General features: G+C 38.4%; 1 protein-coding gene across 1 annotated transcript in view; it reads right to left on the minus strand.

The window, feature by feature from the left end:
• Nucleotides 1–472: 472 nt before the first annotated feature.
• Nucleotides 473–20536, minus strand: part of slc47a1 (solute carrier family 47 member 1) — a 34449-nt gene continuing 14385 nt past the window's right edge. The window contains exons 3-17 of the mRNA XM_052588236.1: nt 18556–18624; nt 17677–17825; nt 17042–17084; nt 16027–16071; nt 15837–15934; nt 15616–15713; nt 14551–14664; nt 13603–13670; nt 13104–13212; nt 12917–12992; nt 12638–12707; nt 9770–9902; nt 8549–8643; nt 8279–8455; nt 473–1071 (exon numbers count right to left, since the gene is read on the minus strand). Coding sequence (XP_052444196.1) covers nt 766–1071; nt 8279–8455; nt 8549–8643; nt 9770–9902; nt 12638–12707; nt 12917–12992; nt 13104–13212; nt 13603–13670; nt 14551–14664; nt 15616–15713; nt 15837–15934; nt 16027–16071; nt 17042–17084; nt 17677–17825; nt 18556–18624 — 1650 coding nt within the window. The 3' untranslated portion in view covers nt 473–765. The remainder of the gene's footprint in view (nt 1072–8278; nt 8456–8548; nt 8644–9769; nt 9903–12637; nt 12708–12916; nt 12993–13103; nt 13213–13602; nt 13671–14550; nt 14665–15615; nt 15714–15836; nt 15935–16026; nt 16072–17041; nt 17085–17676; nt 17826–18555; nt 18625–20536) is intronic.

The raw sequence follows: 20536 nt of genomic DNA on the forward strand, positions 1-20536 counted from the left end.
CATTCTTAACTTTTGAGTTGAAAGAATCCAGGAGAATATCTAAAGAATCTGCACAAATGCTTGGTGTTAAACATATAGCCTCCATAAATAGTACACTTGTGTTCTAGTTTATGCATCACCTTATGACAGAGACAGATCTAGATTCCGTGGTAGCAGAGATCAATATATCAAAGAAAATACAGAAGTGATCAGATAGTGCTACGTCCTTAATAACAATGGATGAAATGTTTAGAACTTTCTGATGATTAAGTCTAGAGTGTGTCCACATGTGTGTGTGGGTCCATGCACATGCTGAATCAGGGCAAAAGTGTTTAGAACTGTTATCAGGAAAATATCAACCATTTTCCTTCAATCCCATTATATATACATACAGTATATATATATATATATATATATATATATATATATATATATATATATATATATATATATATATATATATATACAGTACAGACCAAAAGTTTGGACACACTTTCTCATTCAAAGAGTTTTCTTTATTTTCATGACTATGAAAATTGTAGAGTCACACTGAAGGCATCAAGGGCTCACATAGCTGTATTTTGGACTTCACAGCTGGGTTTGGAGTGTGTCCCAGATTTGAAGAAGTCCATGGTACTGAATAATGTACGTCGAGAGAAGTGCTCTTTCATAACCCTTCAACTGTTATTAGTGGTAGGTTGAAAAAGCTGGCAGAGATGCATTATTTATTTTTTTCTTAAATAACACTGAAGAATTGGGAACATGTTAAGATGGATCACGTAAGAGTTAGCTCAATGTGGTGTTGAGGAAGATGTTAGAAGTGGAAACATTTCTTGAATCAATTGTTAAATTGCTTTGATGAGTACCTAAAGACTTTGGAATAGGACAAGCTACGTGCACAGCGACTCCAGCTATCAGGATCAGAACAGTGGTCAACAGCGTAAGTCCTCGTCTGAGCACAAGCTGGTTCGTAGAGAGCAAGACTTTAGGTTGGGTTTCTCCATTTTCACTCGCCATCACTAGTTTACTCTGATCTTGGGTGCTCACTTGGACAAAGCCGGCCACTTCAGGACTATTACTTGTTAGCTGGGACTAAAGAAGGAAGGCATAATGTAATTACTGAAGCTATCTATCATCACCGGGATTTGAGAATAGTTTAAATTTCAGGACACACGTGAATGACTTGGTGATTGGCAGGGGTTCCCAAACTTTTTCATCAGCCGAACCCTTTAGACGTAAAATAGATACTGAAGTACCCCCTGAGAATTTAAATTAAAGAAAAAGTTCACCCAAAAATTTTAAACAGCTTAAAATGTACTCACCCTCAGGCCAGAAGGTGTAGATCAGTTTTCAGACAAAACTTTTCATAAGCTTTTCATTGGAGAAAGCTATTTTTTTTATTTGAAGTTAAAAAAATGTCTTGATGGATTTATTACAAACACAGCTTTTCATCTCGTTAACTTAAACGGGTGGTTGATTGTGATGTCACTTTTTTAGCGTTAGTTACTGTGCAATGGAAGTTCATTGCAAATGGAGATATCATCTTTTACAATTCTGGCAGTTTAATGCCTAAAATAACGGCTGGTAGGGACTACAAGATGTTACTCCCGGGTTTGTGATGTAACAAACCCAGATAAACCCCACCCTCAGGAAAAGGCAGCAAAGGGGGCGAGGCCATGCTACGCTGCTTTAGAAAAGAGGAAGAGAAAACTAGAGGTGCACATAAAAATCTATTCAAATATGAATCACGATTCTGTCTTTTAATGATTGTAATGGATTCACAAGTTTCAAAATCAATGTTCTAAAGCAGCGGTTCTTACTACTGTTCTTAGCATCCGCTGCTCTGCACAATTTATCTATTTATTTATTTCATATGGACATAGCAATAACACTGGACAAACCAGATGCATTGTTTGAAGTGTTATAGCACATGTGCTAATTTTCAACACCTGTACATAGGGGCTTTTACAACAGAAAACACACACTGTTAAACAAAACACGGCACAATTTACACATGAGAACAACTTTGGCCCGATTTAAGCCACTGTTTGAGCTCTCTGGTGAAGATGTTAATATTGTTCTGCAATATGAATCCAATGGGAAGAGAGTTCCATAGTGAAGCCCCTCTGAAGGAGAAGCTAGACTGTCCAAAAGATGTTCTACACTTCGGAAGCACACAATCCCCACTAACTGAGCCTCTGGTGGAAGGTCTAAAAGAGCCCTGACACCTCTCCATGAGGCCAGAGAACAGTGGTGACACACAGTTGTTCAAACAATTAAAAGTCAATTTCAAAATACTAAAATGTAAAAACAATTCTAAAGTAAAAAACTTGCTTTTTTATGATATCACAATGATGCCATCTCATTGTTTTTTTTTTTTTTTAAATATCTTAATTGCCTGTTTATATAGAGAAATAACTGGTTTTATGGTCTGCATCTCTCTCATTCAGCTCAATCCAACAATGCACTGTTTGAATTATACACTTATTTTCACATATGAGAAGCATTAAACATGGGCGTGTGTGCAGTTGCCATACTGTATTAAAGCTTTAATCAGGATAAAACCATATATTAAAAGCTAACATAAGCAGTAGCATTTACAAATAACAGTGTATCTAAAAGTATAAGACAACAACAAACAAAAAAACATAGGCCTATCATTAAAAGCTGTGCTTGTACAGGTTCCACACAATCCTCTTCAATAATATCCTCTGCTTCTCAATCGGGCTTAAACTGACAAGTGATATTAATGACCCTATAGTCTACAATACAACCAGAGTACATGCTGCTGAGGTGAGGGGGTGGGATGTTTAGACCACTAGAGGCAGTTCAATCACCACAAAATGTGCTAGCTCACCAATCAGGGCACATCACCTATTTCTGAGAGAGTGGCTTTATAAAAACAGGAAATGATCAGTGTTCTTCTCAGAGAAGGGACAGAATGGTGTGGAATAAAGGTAAATAATATGAAAAATAGTTTTAGCAAAGCATTAACGTCTCGGTTAAGTACAGTATGTAACTTCCCCTGAAGGAGGGAACGGAGACGTCAGTGACTGATGAAATCGGGGATCTCGCTAGAGAGACGAATTGCCTTCGAGTGTTAACAAAATGAGCCAATGAACATTGGCATGCGAGATTTGCACAAACATTTTTTTGCTGAGGAGCCGAGATGGTTTCCCCCGGCCGTACAGCCGTGGTACAACAACTGTGGCGACGGAACGTAATGTCTCCGTTCCCTCCTTCAGGGAACAAGGGTTAAATACGCAAGGGAGGTGTTCCCTTTCAGTCAGTCACGTCAACGTTACGTCAGTGACTGACGAAATCGGGGATCCGTATGGAAAACGCCACTATTTCTGACCCCCTCCAGTGCCCTGAGAAAGCCAGCAAGTCCCCCCACACCAGTTGTGGAACCACATCCTGCGCATAGGAGGTAACGCGACAGGAACAACCTGAAGGAAAGGTCCTTGTACTGATATATGTACATGAAACATGAAAGTACACGTCCTTCAGGTCGATCACTGCGAACCAGTCTCGTGGACGAATGCATTGAAGGATACGTCTCTGTGTTAACATCCTGAACGGGCGCTTGTGAAGGGCCCAGTTCAGGATGCGCAGGAACTTGAGAGGACGCTTGGCAAACTGAATCATGCACTTTGACAGAGTGGATCGGTATAGTATTTTCAGCGTTTAACAATTTAAATTATTCCCTGCTCCTCACGATTCTATTATATTCTGACTGAGAGGACTGCAACTGAAAAGCATCATCATTTGGATTACTGTGGTACTGCTCTTTGAAACATCTGCAATTATTATGAATAAGTTACATGTGTCTATCTGTTACGTTTCTCTTTTCTATCCTTTTTCTTTCCAGTTCTTTTATTAATGTTGATGGTAAAGGTTTTTTTTTGTTTGTTTTTTTTTTTTTTACCAAAAATCCCTACTAGGGACAAGTGTTGTAAATTAGCTTTAGCTAAAAACATTATGATACATGCACCAGATGACTGTCATTTGGATCTGTCCCTATCTAAATAAACTTAACTAACTAACTAATCTTATAGACAGTATACATTATACACTCACTCTATATTGTTTGATTTGTTCGTTATAAAAATAAATAGAAAAACCAATGCAACCAATTTTTTTTTTTATGCACAGTTACATGATGTGTGGGATTTAAGTCTGATTTTCTATTCAGTTTAATGTCCTTTATTGGCATAGTTTGTGTGTACATTCCCAGACAGCAAGCAGTGTCGTCCCAGATCTGGCCCACATGTGCCCTGCATGGATTTCATGCAGGCCAGATGTGGGCCGGATTTGGGCCAACACTGTTGCTGTCTGGTTTACCAAAGCATGTCACAAAATTAATAATTGTGATTGTAGTAATATTCAAGGCAATAATATGAAATATTTAGATTCTGTATTCCCAGACAGCATATAGTGTTGGCCCATGTCCAGCCCACATCTGGCCTGCGTGAAATCGATGCGGGCCATACCTGGGCTGAAACTGCTAGCTGTTTGGGTTGGGTCTGGGCTATATAAAGCTTAGGTGTGGCTCAGTACTTAAGGCTGAGATTGGGTAACCAATAATAAAACTAGTTAAGGGTGATTAACTGGCTGAGTTTCGGGCTGGATATGGCCCATGTGTGGCTCTAGTCTTTAATGCAGTTCTGGGCCACTTCAGGGCCGTCATTCTTTGCAATACTTGGGACGAGGGAAAAGTGATTGTGTGGCCCGGAACGGGGCCAGAGGACATTTGATATGCGGGCAGGCACGAGATGCAGCGATCGTGACCATCAGATGGAGCCAAGAAGTGACTACATCCAGAAATGCACGAGTGGAAAGACATCTTTTAAAAGACGCCCTGTCACTTGTGGAGCTCTTTTAGTAATTGCTCTTCTAGTACTTTAAACACTGAAGTGTTGAAGCGCCCAAGAAGATTTGCAGCGTGACCGCAGAATGAGAGCTGCAGCACGCTGAAAAAAGGCAGCAGCACTGGCAACCCCCGCTGACACGCCATAACACCAACACTCGTCGATCGGCTTGTCTTGACGACACTCTGCTCAGGAAGCTGAAGGCTTGGCTCTGAAGCGAAAAGCTGTTTGTGTGACCACACGCACTCCTTTTATACCCGCAGGGCTGGGTGCACGATGCAAATCTAGCACGACAATATTAATTGGCTCGTTTTGTTAACACCCGAAGGTGATTCGTGTCTCTAGCGAGATCCACAATTTCGTCAGTCACTGACGTAATGTTGATGTGACTGACTGAAAGGGAACACATGTTAGACTGCACCCCATTAACACACTCATGCCAAGAAAAAAAACCGTGAACCACCCCTTTAAACAACAATGGAGTCATGTTGTGAATTTTTGTGATTGATCAGCTGTTGGACTTTCATTTTGACGGCACCCTTTCATTGCAGAGAATCTACTGGTAACCCTCTGGGGTTCTTCGGTCATTTATGACCCGAAATTTTTTTTTTTAAAAATGTTACAAATCGTAGCTTCATCGGAATGGTCCGAAACTTGGTGACTTTTTTGGTACTTGGTATATGAACACCCAAAAAAATTGGGGACAGGATTTTAAAAGTCTAAGTGGTCGTAAAAAAAATAGTCACACTCAGGGTCTTCGGGTCAAAAATGACCCGCCATAGGAAATGAATGGGAAATTGGCAAAAATATGAAAATACTGAGTTATTTTGTGTGTACAATCTACAAATCAGCCACAATGCAGAAAAAAAGCACACAACAGTGAAGGGGTGAATCTCTAAAACATCAAGAGTGCAAAACAGACAAAAAAAATTCACACACACACACACACTTATACACACAAAAACACACGCACACACAAATGAAAGTGTGTCATTGCAAAAGCTGATTTTGAAATGTGTGAAATAAAAGCAATTATTCATCAATGTAAGAAATAAAGTGCACAGCAATGAAAGCATGAGGCTGTAAGCCATCAAGGTTGCAAAATAGACACACTCACACACACACACAAACACACACACACACACACACACAGGGAATATGAGACTGGTGAAACTGTAACAGAGAAATGAGAGAATATGTGAAATAAAATCAATGAATCAAATAAAGGGGAGACATTGGATCCAAAATGCAAAAGTCACACACCATGTCTCTCTCTTGAACACACACAAACACACACACAAGCACATGCGCACGCACGCACGCACGCACGCACGCACGCACGCACACACGCACAAACAGAGTAAGGTCAAAGGATGGAATTCTTCCCTAGTATCCTCCAGGCCTATTGCAGCACCTGTTTATAAAATCAAGAAGCCAATCACAGCATCTGTTGACACACACACACACACACACACACACACACAAGGAAATACTAGACTGGTGAGCCTGTAACAGAGAAATATGAGAATATGTGAAATAAAATCAATAAATAAAATAAAGGGGAGACATTGGGTCCAAAATTCAAAACTCACATACTATGTCTCTCTCTCTCTTGAACACGCACACACACACACACACACACACACACACACACATGCACACACGGAGAGTAAGATCAAAGGATGGAATTCTTCCCTAGTAACCTTCAGGCGTATTGCAGCACTTGTTTATGAAAACAAAAAGCCAATCACAGCATTTGTTTATTAAATAATATGGACATAATAATATGTAAATATTTAGTTATGATAATATTTAAAACACTTTTTTATTTTTCTATTTTCCATTTACATGTACTGTTTGAAAATGATTATACGTTTGCTGTTATTTTTGTTTTTTGTTCATAATTGCTGTTGGCAATTTTGAAGAGTTACTGTTCATTGAATTGCAAAAAATAATTTTAATGGAAATGTTTATAATAAAAGGTAAATAAAAATATGTTATGATTTAAATAATGTAATGTTTTTTATTAAGTTAGAATTAAAACAATGGGTAACAAAATGCTTTCCATTTGTTCTCTTTCTAGTGCAATGTTCAGGTTTGACTGTATTATAAAGTAAAACTGGCACTTGAAATTACCATTTAAATCAACCAAAAAAAAAAAAAAAAAAAAAAAACTTGACAAAAATAGTCTTTGAGAATCTGTGATTATATATTAAAATCCACAACCTGAAATAAATAGGCAAATATGTGCAAAAATCACTAGAATTCACAAGCCTTTCTACAGAGAGCTGTACATTCTCTATAGTGGTAAAAATGTGCTATTGCATGATAAAAATGCTTAATTTGTCCACCAGATGGCACCAATCTAATTTCAAAAATTGTTTTCTATAGGCCTTGGCTGTACTTTAAAATAAAATACAGCATTAATAAAAATAAAAATACATATATATATATATAAATTTTCTATTATATTCAATGGGAAAAAATGGATCATAATTATTGCATAAAAATTCATTATTATCATAAAATTCTCTCAAAACACCAAAAAAGAAAGAAAAAATATTATTGAACAAAAATACATTTGATTGATTTTACTGAAAAAAAGTATACCTGAATCCCGCCCTCTGGGTCATTTTTGACCCGAAGGTCCTGAGTGTGACTCATAAATGAAGAACCCCAGAGGGGTAAGCAAGCGATGTAATGATACATTTCTCCAAATCTATTTTTATGAAGAAACAAACTCATCTACCTCTTGGATAGCCTGAGGATAAGGACATTTCAATTAAAATTTTTCATTTTTGGGTGAACTATTATTTTTATATTTTTTTATGTATTAGTAATTTAACAACACATTTGCATGTTTATGGTTCTCTGATGTTGGCTATTTGTTACTCAACATGCAAGTAAATAGATAAAAAGTTTCAACTCTTATTACAGAAATGAAGACAGCAATAGATTCCTGCTGTAAACAATTGTACTGGAAAATATAAATTAATATTTGTTCATTATTATAATGTAATTTACAAGTTACAATACTAATGTTAAATTCTTCACTTTCCAACATCCAAATCCTCAAACTTTAAACATTTAAAATATATTAATTTTAATATATATAATTAATATATAAATATTTTATTTTGGTAGAACACTGCTGAAATGCTGTAAACCCACAAAAATGTTGTAAATTATGTGAATGTATAAATAAATAGAATGTTATGTTCCCAAATTTAAGAGATGTGAACAAAGTTTTGCTTCGCATTGAAACATGTAGCATCATTTAATCAAATCTCAGGCTTTTATTTAATCAATTTTGTAATATAATTTATAAAATTAATGATTATAATTTCATCAAATCACAAACCCTCTGCCTTAACTCTGAAAACCCCAGTTTGGGAAACCCTGGATGCTGGGATTTCTGTAGCACTTACTTTGTTTCCAGTTATGTCATCCCAAGGTTCAGAGATACTTGCTGATGCTCCAGTATCAGGTTCTTGCTCATCGTTCTCCTGCCTTTCAGAAACAAGCGTATCAAGGACTGACTGTCCTATCGATGGTGCCTTTTGAACAGACACTACCTTTGCATGTTTCCCTGCACGTTTCTGAGCCTAAGGAAGACATTAGTCAACATTATCACTTTAGACACTCTTACATAATGGTGGCTTGACCTGACCACACAGGTTTTATTTGTTATGTCTTACCTTCTCAGTAACTCTCTTCCAGTTGAGCTTGAAGATGAGAGTGATGAAGAAACAGGTCTGAATAATGACACAAATCAAGAGGCCAAGCCACAGACCTGAATGAGTGGGAAATGAAAATGGGACATGTTTCAAGTTTATAACAAGTCATGGGAAGCAAATGCTATCTGACCGGTCCTGACTCACTAACAATAACAAGTCTTGATGTGTTCAGGTTATGTATTGAAATTGTTTTGTACAAAAACATATTGCCTTTATAGTTTTGACAACTTTAGTAGTAGTAGTAGCAGTACTGTAGTATAAAATTTGGTTTCCTGAATTTACTCAATTTGTTTTGTTAGTGTGGATTGGTGTTTAGAAATAGGGTGGCCATATGTTCCATTCATACATGACACATCCTGGCCAGGATTTTAATATTGCCTAAAATATCCAGGTATTGGCTGTTTGCACATTGCTGGTTGATCATTGTGTGAACAGAGTAGATGACTCATTATGCTTTCGAATCGCTCTTGCACCAACTTTGTATGAACGAACAAAAATATTTGCATCGCTCTGATCATTACTTTTGATCTCACTTTCTCACGCACAGCCCCATGATTGGTTGATTATGTCCAATACCTGCATGTTATTGGTCAAACATCTTTGGATTCTTTAGGCAATATTAAAGGTGCATATGACCAATATAGTCTATAGAAGTTTGTGGTTGGTAAGATGTTTTAATGTTTTTCACCGAGGCTGCATTTATTTGATCTAAACTACATTAAAATAGTAATACTGTGAAAGAGTTATACAGTTTAAAATATTTTTCTATACTAATGTATTTTAAAATGTTATTTATTTATTTGGTGGCAAAGCTGACCTTTCATCAATCATTACTCCAGTATTCCGTGTCACATAATCCTTAAAAAAATGATTTGATACTCAAAAATATTTCTTATTTTACCACAAAATATTTATATATTAATTTAGTTACTATTTATTATTTTTAGAATTCTTTGATGAATTGAGACATTTTTTATAAAAAAATCATATAGTCGTTACTGTTACTTTTCAATTTAATGCATCCTTACTGAGTAAAAGTATTAACTTAAGTTCGGTCTGGAAAAAGGAAAAGATTTAAAACTAAACTGCAGGGCAAAACTGGGATGCCACATATCTTAATGGAATTAAAGATCTGGATTGGCTTGATATTCTTTTTTGAAAATAGGAATTAAGAAAGGGTACCAAGTATCCTGAGCTTGGCCAGAAACATCAGTGATATTCCTACTGGTAACCCAATGCAGTAGTAACAGATCAAGTTGGACAATGCTGCTATCTTCTGCTTCCCAGCACCCAGAAGAATCCCTGAACACACACACTAAAAGACAAGACAAACTAGTCTGTTGTAGAGATATTGAGACTTCAGCGTAATCAGTAAATTACATAGTTTCACAAAACGTCCGGGTACGTATGGTAACCCTCGTTCCCTGAAGGAGGGAACGGAGACACTACGTCTGTGTCCGACGAATATGGGAAATCACTTCGATAGACCAATCTACTTTGAGTGTAAACTAAACGAGCCAATGCACATTGGCATGCAATTATTGCATCCAGCTGCTGCTGATCACTGCGTGAATATAAGAAGGCAGCAGGTGCAATGCATACCAGTTTTTAGCTGAGGAGCCAAGCCGGGGACCCGGCAGCTTAGCGGCGGTACAGCAACCATGGCGACGGGATGTGGCGTCTCCGTTCCCTCCTTCAGGGAACGAGGGTTACCATATGTAACGGAGACGAATATGGGATCCCTGTCAAAGCGCCATGGGTGCTGCCCCTTCCAGTGCCCTGTGCGAGCCGCCTGCGCCCCTATTAGGTGTAGGCCGGGGATCAGAACAAGTAGCCCCACTCACTGTTGTCAAAGTACTACTTCACTGGAACTGGTAGTACTTGTAGTACCGCTTGGAACCGGGACACTGTGGAAGCCCCATCCTTCCCGAAGGAGGTCTCGGAGGCAAATACACATATAGCATCCGTTTAGGAGTATACTGAGAAATTTGAGGTGATTAAAACCCTCTTGGGAAGGCAGAAGTCTGCCGGGGAAACACGGGCTCTAAGGCTATACCGTGGACTATACACATACGAGTACCGATTAGGTCTCAATATGGAACCCACCCTTCCATGGTTCTTATGGATTCATCATGAAGGTCTGGCGCAGGACGTTCCGTCGCATCCAGCAACTTAGGGTGATGGAGGATCTCAACAGGGTCTACAGTACGGACACTCTGGAGCAGTTTAAGCAAGCCGACACTAAGCAGGGCCTCTCAGTGCCACTACCCGTTTGAGGTGAGAACACAGGAGGATACCAGCCTTACACGAAGGCTATAGAACCTAGCGAATGTGTTAAGGGTCGCCCAGCCCGCAGCTCTACAAATATCTGTCAATGAGGTGCCACGAGCCAGCGCCCAGGAGGATGCAACACTTCTAGTTTAGTGAGCCTGAACGGGAAGGGCACACCCTGAGCATGATTAGCCAGGGTTATGGCATCCACAATCCAGTGGGCCATCCTCTGCTTAGAGACGGCACTCCCCTTCTGACGGCCTCCATAACAGACAAAGAGCTGAAGCTTTGTGTCCGGTCTACGTAGCACCTTAGGGTAACACTGACCGTGCACGTTCCTCTGTGAGGCGTGCTGTCTGTGCGACCAAATCCAACTCCATACCAAGAGAAGAGATCCTCTGCCTCAGCGAGGACCGAATCACATAGCCAAGGCTGATGGTCCGCAGAAGCCAGCAAGACGGGCTGGGTAGCACTGACCAGGCGCTTAAAATCCATACAAGTGGGACCAGCGGAACCACAGCCGTACCCGCAGTGGGGCAGCGAGGTGGAACACAGGGACCCAACTTGGGCAGCTTGGCCGGAGTGTGGTGTGGGGTGCACGGCTCACCTGGTTCCACGGGTTGGCAGAGGGTGCATGAGTAGGGCCTTTGTTGACGCTCTCGAACTGCCCGCTGCTGCCATCTGGTGAAGGAGGAGGATGAGTGAGGTCCGGAGCTTGTAGGAACTGAAGGACCTTCACAAGGGTGGTCACGCCCCCCAATAGGCCGGTCTGGGACACAGGGGAATTGAGGAACCGGACCTTGTCGGAGTCCCTCATGTCTGCCAGACACAGCCAGAGATGGCTCTCCTGGACCACAAGCATGGACATCGCATGACCCAGGGAACTTGCGGTGACCTTCGTCGCTCGGAGCGTGAGATCAGTGGCGGTTCGGAGTTCCTTTAGAACTTCTGGGTCGTGATAACCCTTGTGCAGGTCCTTCAGTGCCTTAGCCTGGTGCACCTGCAGTAACGCCATGGCGTGTAAGGCGGAAGCAGCTTCCCCGCAAGCTGCATAGGCACTGCTGGTCAGACCAGACGAATGCCTACAGGCCCGGGAAGGAATCGTGACCATCACCCGGTGCCAGGTAACGACCGCACCCAGAAACGCACGGGTGAAATGGCATCCTTAAAATGACGTCTTTAAAAAGACGCACCCGTGGAGCTCTTTTAGAGAGAATTTGTTCTTTTAGGAATGCTCTTTCAGTGCTGAGACGCACAGGGGAGATGGCCGCTTGCCACACGACAGGGGATAGTGCAGCCTGAAGTGTGCAACCCATTTGATACTGGAACGACCACCACTGTAGCACCGTCCGGCCAACACAGGAAGCTTCCTAGAGCGTGCTGAACTCGCAGTTCACCGTAGACACAGTCAAGGTAAGCAGAACGCCAGAAGAATTGCACCTGCTGCCTTCTTATACTCACGCAGTGATCAGCGGTAGCAGGATGCAATAATTGCATGCCAATGTGCATTGGCTCATTTAGTTTACACTCAAAGTAGATTGGTCTATCAAAGCGATATCCCATATTCGTCGGTTGCCGACATGGCATCGAGAGTGACCGACTGAAAGGAAAACAAGTTTATCACTCATAGCTACTGTAATGATGGAAGACAGAATATAACACAATGCCAGTTAAAGTATATGACCTGAAGTTCAATCACAAAGAATATATGTATTAAAATTATTAATTTGTGTACCCTTCCTTTGAATGCATAAAAATTATAAAACAATTCAAACTTACCACGAGAGCATCAAAAAACTGCAGGAAAACGTACAGGGTGAGAATTTCCGAGACAATTTTCACTATGCTCCTGTTAGATTAAATCAAGAAGTGAGAACTGCAAAACAACAAAAGAAAAGCTTCACTCTCATTGCTAAAATTAGCATTGATTTATCTGTCATCCTGATACTTTTATTTATCTTACGAAGAAAATGATCATGATATCACTTCATCTATAATAATCCTAGTTTTATCATAACCCAATAATGTGTGTATTAGTTATGAGAGAAACAAACATACTCATCAGAAGTGAAGATGTATCCCACTACTGACTTTGAGGAACCCATCACGATTCCCTGTAAAATAGCCAAAACTCCTGCAATGCAGTGAAGGTTTAAAGGAACTTTCCTTCTGGATGCTTATTGTAAGTTATATACTGTTTACTAAACTTTATTGTTAGCACTGTGTATATCTATATTCTACTGACCTGAGATCATAAGAGTAACTTTACTTGTGATCAGGGCCCTGTTAGTGTCTCCAGCTCCCAGCGCATTTCCCACACGCACACAAGCGGCCGCGTGCACACCTAATGGAAACTGAACATAAAATATTTTTATTAAAGAAGCAAATGTTCACACATTAAAATTAACAAATAGAATTTAACAGGATAATTTGTTTGTAAAGCATCTGTTGCAGACAATTTTTGAAGGTTACCATATTAGACCAGTAGGTAGCGATAAAGTTGTGGTAATTGTTTTGGAGCATTACAAACAACTGAGGTGAATCTTTGAAACCTAACAATAACAAAAGGTTTGTCCATGTCAAACTTGCAGGAAAAGCTTTGTTATAGAGACTTCTGCCTCGGTTAGACATTAAGTCCTTAAAAAGATCTCAAATCATCTCCCCTTTTTCTTCAGTATTGATAATGAAAGTTCTTTCACATTAAGGGTGATAACTATAAAAAAAAATAATGATGATGATCTTACCATGTAAGTAATGGCCCCCAGCTCCAGCAACACATGTTGAGCAGCAAGATCCACCTCCCCCATCATTCCTGCCAATCATCAGGGGGAAAAACATAAAAGTATGAATGGATGTCATTTAATTATATGTTAGTCACCTTTATTTATATAGCGTTCATTAGCTATATAGTTTTAAAATATTTATTTTTGTCTGATTGTGGCATTGTACAACTCAAATGTAGTAAGGCAATTTATGAGATTATAAAACAACTGCAAAACAATTGTGCACTTCCACCTGGGGGAATAAAAAGATTAACGAAAAACTGTCTGTCAGGTATTTAACGTGATTGCAGAGGGACTTTGGTTGAAGACCAGTAGGAATATTTTAACCCTATAAACCCTACTGTATTATATTTTATATGGAAATGTCTAAAGCCTCAATTTGTTCAAAACCTGTTATACACAGTCTTCCATTCAGTCTTCTGTCATCTGATTTTTATTTTTTTGATAAACATCTTTTAGTACAATTGTAAAAATGCTCACCTTCAGGTTGTGGTACACGTCTTTTTGTGTAATCCTTACATATCTTAATAAGTAAATGTAAGAATACCTTTCATATTGTTAGAATTGTTTCAGAATGAATTGAAACAACTTAGGTTCACTTGATTATAGTTAAAATATCTAATTGATTTACATTAAATTACATAAAAATTTCATTTTACTTTTTGGTCATAAATATCAGCAACTGCACCAAATAGCATAACTCGATCATGTTGGGTCTCTGAATAAAACTGGGGTGGTGTTTGTTTTTCTTTCTTTCTTTCTTTTTTTAATTGTGATTATGAGCTCTGTATTCTCCCATATCATACATGGGCCATAAAAGCATGATTTATTAAAATATGTTACTATTACAGTTAATAAGAAATACAAGAGAACACAGATATGTGAAACCTACTTCACACATCTACACACCTGCAAGGAAACCTCCAATATCATAGACCCACCACTCAAAACAGAGCATGAGAGTGCTGGGAATAGCCAGTTTCATGTAAGAGCCCCACTCCTGCAGTGCTGCAGTAGACCAGCCTGTAGAGGGCGACAAAGGCAAACACACATTCTTTTAATCGCAACAGCAAGACTACTCATACAGTATACAGTACATATCTCTTGTCATCATTGACTGACTAGCTATGCAGAATAATTGCATTTGTTATCTACTGTATATGTTTTTTTTTTATGTTTTCCTATTTACAGTGGTCATTGTGGGATTTGGACATTTGGGAAAACAGCCTCACAAATAAACAACTAAGTATTTTCTGTCACTGGAAAATTGCCAAGCAAAATTGATTCTGAGGCACTGTTAACTGAGTCCTTTCGACCTTTGGAGAAGAGTTAACTCAGGCAAATCGACCTATAATTAAAATCATTCTCAGATCCTGCATGGTTATAGATCCAATAGTCATATGTTTCAATATTTATTCATCAGCTGAGCTGGTAAAAATTAAATTAAATTAAATTAAATTAAATTAAATTAAATTAAATTGGTTCCAACAATATAATTTCTCTATGCCGGTATTGTTATCATTGTGGTGAGGATTCTGGTGTTCTTTTAAATTAGTTTAAAAATATATATTATTGTTATCGTTATAATTTGCATTGGATAATGTTCTCGGCCTTTGGTCTGAAATTAGCTTCAATTCCAGTATCAGTGCTACTGTAGGTCTTATTTTACTATTGTATTCAAATATATCAGATGAGGCATCACTGACTGCACTCCCACTTGTAGTCTCTGCATAAATTGCTGCTCATTTGTATACATTGTAGCTCCTCTAACATTGTTGCATTGTTAATGTCTCTTTAACTCACAGCCATTAAAAATGTATCACTTTGTCAATGTTGAATGTGAACACCCTCTTAGTGTATGATAATTATAGTTGGCTTAATGTAAAAATTGTATAAGTAGAGTAAGTGACCCCATAATGACATAAAAGCAAACTTGAGTGTCTCTGTGTGTGCAGCTCTCCATATATTCCTCACCACCCCAGGTGTTCAAATGCAGCTTTTTCCAGCGTATGTAAGCAAACAGCAAGAGGCAGATGGAGATCTGTGAAACACTGTTGGCTGCAGCAGAACCCCTGCAGAGACACAAGCAACTGCTTATACTAAAGATAATTTATTTCCTGGCTTATGGTCATCACAAATCTATAAAGCATGTACTGCTGTTTAGTATTGATAAAATTAGCAGTAATCATACATACATCACTCCCAGTTTCATTGAGTGAAGAAGGATGTAGTTTGTTGCTACATTTAAAACATTGGCAGCAACTGCTGTGTACAGCTGTGGCAGGATGATGCCCTGAAATATGACAATACATTATCTTTTGTGTTTATATATATTTTGCTGTCTTTTGTCCAGTGCAGAATCTTGTGCTTACTGAGAGGTTGTACCTGGTTTTGCAGATAAGACACCTGCAGATGGTGCAGAAACATGGCCTAGGAAATTGAAGAATGGACAGTAAAAGTCATCAGTACTGTCAGCATTAGGGAAGCTTGTGACAGTGACTGTATGTGTGGCTAGGCTGTTTAAAATGTACGTCTTGAACATAATAAAGAATTCGACAGGAAACATTTTGGTTAATGACCAAAAAATTGTCCTGAAGTGTGAGCAGCACAAGTGTAGACAAAATGCATATTACATTTACATTTAGTCATTTAGCAGATGCTTTTATTCAAAGCGAGGACAATCAAAAAAATTAAAAAAGAGAGAAAAAAATAAAGAAAGCAAAGCAAAGATATACAAGTTCTATAACAAGTCTCAGTTAGCTTTACAAAGTACACATAGCAAGGTTTTTTTATTTTTATAATATAATAAGTAGAAAGAAAAAAATACAGAATAGAAAAATAGAAATAGAATAGAGAATTCTAGAGTTAGAGGGTCAAATAAAAATGGAAGATATGTGTTTTTAGCAGATTCTTGAAGATGGCTAAGGACTTAGCTGCTCGTATTGAGTTGGGAAGGTCATCCCACCAGGAGGGAACATTTCATTGAAAAGTCTGTAAATGTGATTTTGTGCTTCTTTGGGATGGCACAATCAAGCGATATTCACTTGCAGAACGAAAGCTTCTAGAGGGCACACAAGTCTGAAGTAATGAATTTAGGAAAAGGGGTGCAGAGCCAGTGGTGGTTTTGTAGGCAAACATCAATGCCTTGAATTTTATGCGAGTAGCTATTGGTTGCCAGTGCAAATTGATAAACAGAGGTGTGACGTGGAGTCTTTTTGGCTCATTTAAAATTAATCTTGCTGCCACGTTCTGGATTAATTGTAAAGGTTTGATAGAACTGGTTAGAAGACCTGCCAAGAGAGCATTGCATTTGAAATTATACTCTAGATAACAAGGCCAACACAGAGATGAAAGTACATCCACAGTTGTGTTATTTTTGTACAAATGTTGTTATACTTACAGGAACAGCAGGGAGGAAAGCCATAACATACAGCTGTGCAGTGCTGAAAAAGGAGCATAAGAGTCTATGAACAGTGTGGTACCCCAAAAAAGCAGGATCATTGACACTCCATAAATAGGATAGAATTTGGTGTCCTATTACTTTTTTTTAAGCATTAAAGCACAAATCAAATGTTTTGTGTGTGTGCGTGTGTAAAACCATTATATCCCTTGTTAGAAAAAAGTAATTTTAGTATTACAATCATGTACTTAAATGTGCTTTATTTTCTAACATGAAATTAATTTGGATGCATCCTGAAGTGATGCAAAAACTACCCAACTAATACTGCAGTCCTCAATTATATAAACTTATAGGTCATATGCAGACCTATGTAGATTTACATTTATAAATTTATTCCACAGACCTACAGCTCTTTGTAGCCTATTTCTCAGAAGCTTTAATTCTCTCAAAATTTAAAGACGTATAGTGATATTCTGTTCTTCTGGCACAACACACTGCTTTCACTACATAAATATGATCCTCTATCTAAAGAAAAAACTAATAATAATAATAATTTGTATGGTAATATCATAATATGGTAATAGGTACCATACTAAAAGTTCTGATTTAATAATCTAGTACTGGATCAGTCTGACCTGGCCACCTCTGGCTCTTGCCTCAGGGTGAGTAGTATTGACTCAGCATTGATGAGTATGGCCCAGCATGGCAGGCAGAAGAGTAAGAGGATAAGAATGCTTCTCTGGAGAATCTCCCCCACACACTTAAGGTTCTTACTGCCAAATGTCTGGACATCAACAATAGATAATTAGTTCATAATATAGGTTAACTTAATGCCAAAAAACTCTAGATGTGCAAAATTAAGGTTGGTTCACCCAAAAATGAAAATTTGCTGAAATTTTACCTCAGATCATCAAAGTAGATGAGCTTGTTTTTTCATCAAAACAAATGTGAATTATGTAGCATTACATAATTCGCTCACAAATGGATCATTGAATTGAATTTACAATTCCAGTCATTAAGGCACTTTAACATAAAAATTTAAATGGTCAAAATATGTGTATGTGATTCATAATACTGCTTCCCCCAGAAAGTCCATATCCCTGCTGTTTTATTACATCAAAATATATATATATTTTTTTTTTTTTACAATAGTTTTATATTTATATTTTCACTTGTAAACAGTACTTTATCTGTGGATATTTCTCTTTTGGCCTGGGGGTGAGAGCATTTTAGGCAGATTTAAATAGTAGTATTAAGTTAGTAAGATATTTTGCATGTTGGTTGAGATTTTAATGGCGATATAAATAAATGCTCAAAAAAGTATAATTAATAAGTGAATTGTTTGATCTCTCAATGTACAACCTGCCAATGTCAGAAATACAACCACCTAAAAACTAGGTTTTGAGGGTATTATACAAACAATGGGCTATTAAGCATATCTGCTGCATATCTGCTGGCAGGGTAACACATATCATTCCTTGAACCATGTTTAAGTCCGCATCAGTTAAGACTACCTGAGAGACTAGTGTGTCACATGCGAGGGCCAGACCGCATCCTGTGGCTGTTGTGGTCACATTAATAGTCTGAGGGAGACAAATGATGATTTAGCAGTGCAATTACCAAACACTCTCTCCTTATATCACACTGCTTCCTTCATGGAGATACAGATATTGGATTTTCAATTGGATCAACTTCAGAAGCACTCCTTGAAACAGGAATTAGTCTTGGTCTCCCAAAAAACAAAAACAAACAAACAAAAACAAACCAACAAACAAAAAATTATATATATATATATATATATATATTAGGGGTGACCCCAAATACTCAACGATTTGATGCTTCAATTCACAGGAGCCTGATTTGACTACCAATGTCATAGTCCAATATTTGATGCTTCGATTCAGGAGCCTGATTCGACTACCAATGTCATAGTCTAATATTTGCAGGATGTTATGAGCGCTCAAATGTCTGATTTCACGTAGAACCCACATAGCAAACAGACTTGGCACAAATGTGGCCTCAAGCTGGCACTGCTGGCCTAATGTCTGCAATGGCATGTACCCTTTCAGCCACAGCTGGGCCATGTGTGGAAATGACGGCACGGCGGGGATCCGGCAAACAATATCTGGGCCGATTGTTGGTGGGAGGCGTGTGGGCCAGATCAGTCAGGTGATATGTGGCCCAAATCAGGCTAAGATCTGGCAGCATATTATGTGACCCATGATAAACAAGATAAATACAATATTGCATGATAATGGTTAAATAATCACAGACATTTTAATGAAGTGTAGTATTGTTAAAATGAAGTCTTTGAAATGGCAAATCAAAACAGAATGAAACATTATCATTTCAAAATTAAGAAAATCAGTCAAGTGCATTAAACTGCACTTAATTACAATTTTATTACATTTTATATTATTATTCTTGGTACAAATAATCTTAGAATCCTTACATGAAGAGAGAGAGAGATAGAGAGAGATCATTTAACTATTATCTTGTAATATTTATTTGTTTTTCCATGGGGCACATAATTTTTATTAGTATGCTGCCATGCACAAGCATTAAATAAAATGATCGTGATTTAAATCCTCTGTTTCCATGTGATGCTTGGTGTGAGGAACAGATCCAAATCACAAACCACATTCATCAGCGATATGTATCTCCTTCCTCTGTAGCTATAGTAACAATTGAAAAAATTGCCATTAAGAAGTTTTACAACAAGTTTTACTGCAACGATATCAAACGCTCATTGGCTTTCGCCGGTTTCGTCAAAGATTACGACATGCCGTGTTTCCGGTAATGCGTGTTTTGAACACGGTTGGCCACCAGATGTCACTGTATGTTTGTTTGAGCCATAGACAGTAAAATAAATGGACACAGCGACGCCATTGGATTCAACAAGGGGGGCAGGGTTTCATATTTTATTGAAGCAGCCCTGGGCGCTCGTCATTGGCTAGCGGACTCCCACCTGCTGTTAGCATTCCATTGACTCCCATTCATTTTGGCATTACTTTGACTGCGAATAACTTTACATCTGAAGTGTTTAAAGACTCCATTTGTCCATTAATTATTTCTAAAGAAACACAAAAATGTATAAAAGGCTCCATTACCATAGAAGCAGTTTTTGTAAAAATAGGCTAACGATTGCGGCATAACCAGGAGGAGAAGCTCACAGGCAATGTTTTACTGTCTATGAGGCTATCAGGGGGACGTGGAGGCATAAAGTCAAGGGAGATCAGTTATAAAAATACTTGCTCCTGTTCACACTCGCCTTCTCTGCAAGATTTGGTGGGTGATTCAGATTTCTCTTGGCACAGTGATCAGAAGACTTACAATTGTCAGACAGGTTGCTCACGTGACATCTACATCATCAAGCTCAGTTTGAGTCTGTGCAGTACGCTCAACCCAGCTTTATTTCTGTATTGTAAACGAAGTAATGCAGATTTTATTTTTGTCCAAGACAGTCATTCTTGTGAATCGGACAACAATTTCTGG

Source organism: Carassius gibelio, chromosome B21, assembly GCF_023724105.1.
Source record: "Carassius gibelio isolate Cgi1373 ecotype wild population from Czech Republic chromosome B21, carGib1.2-hapl.c, whole genome shotgun sequence".
Taxonomy (NCBI): domain Eukaryota; kingdom Metazoa; phylum Chordata; class Actinopteri; order Cypriniformes; family Cyprinidae; genus Carassius; species Carassius gibelio.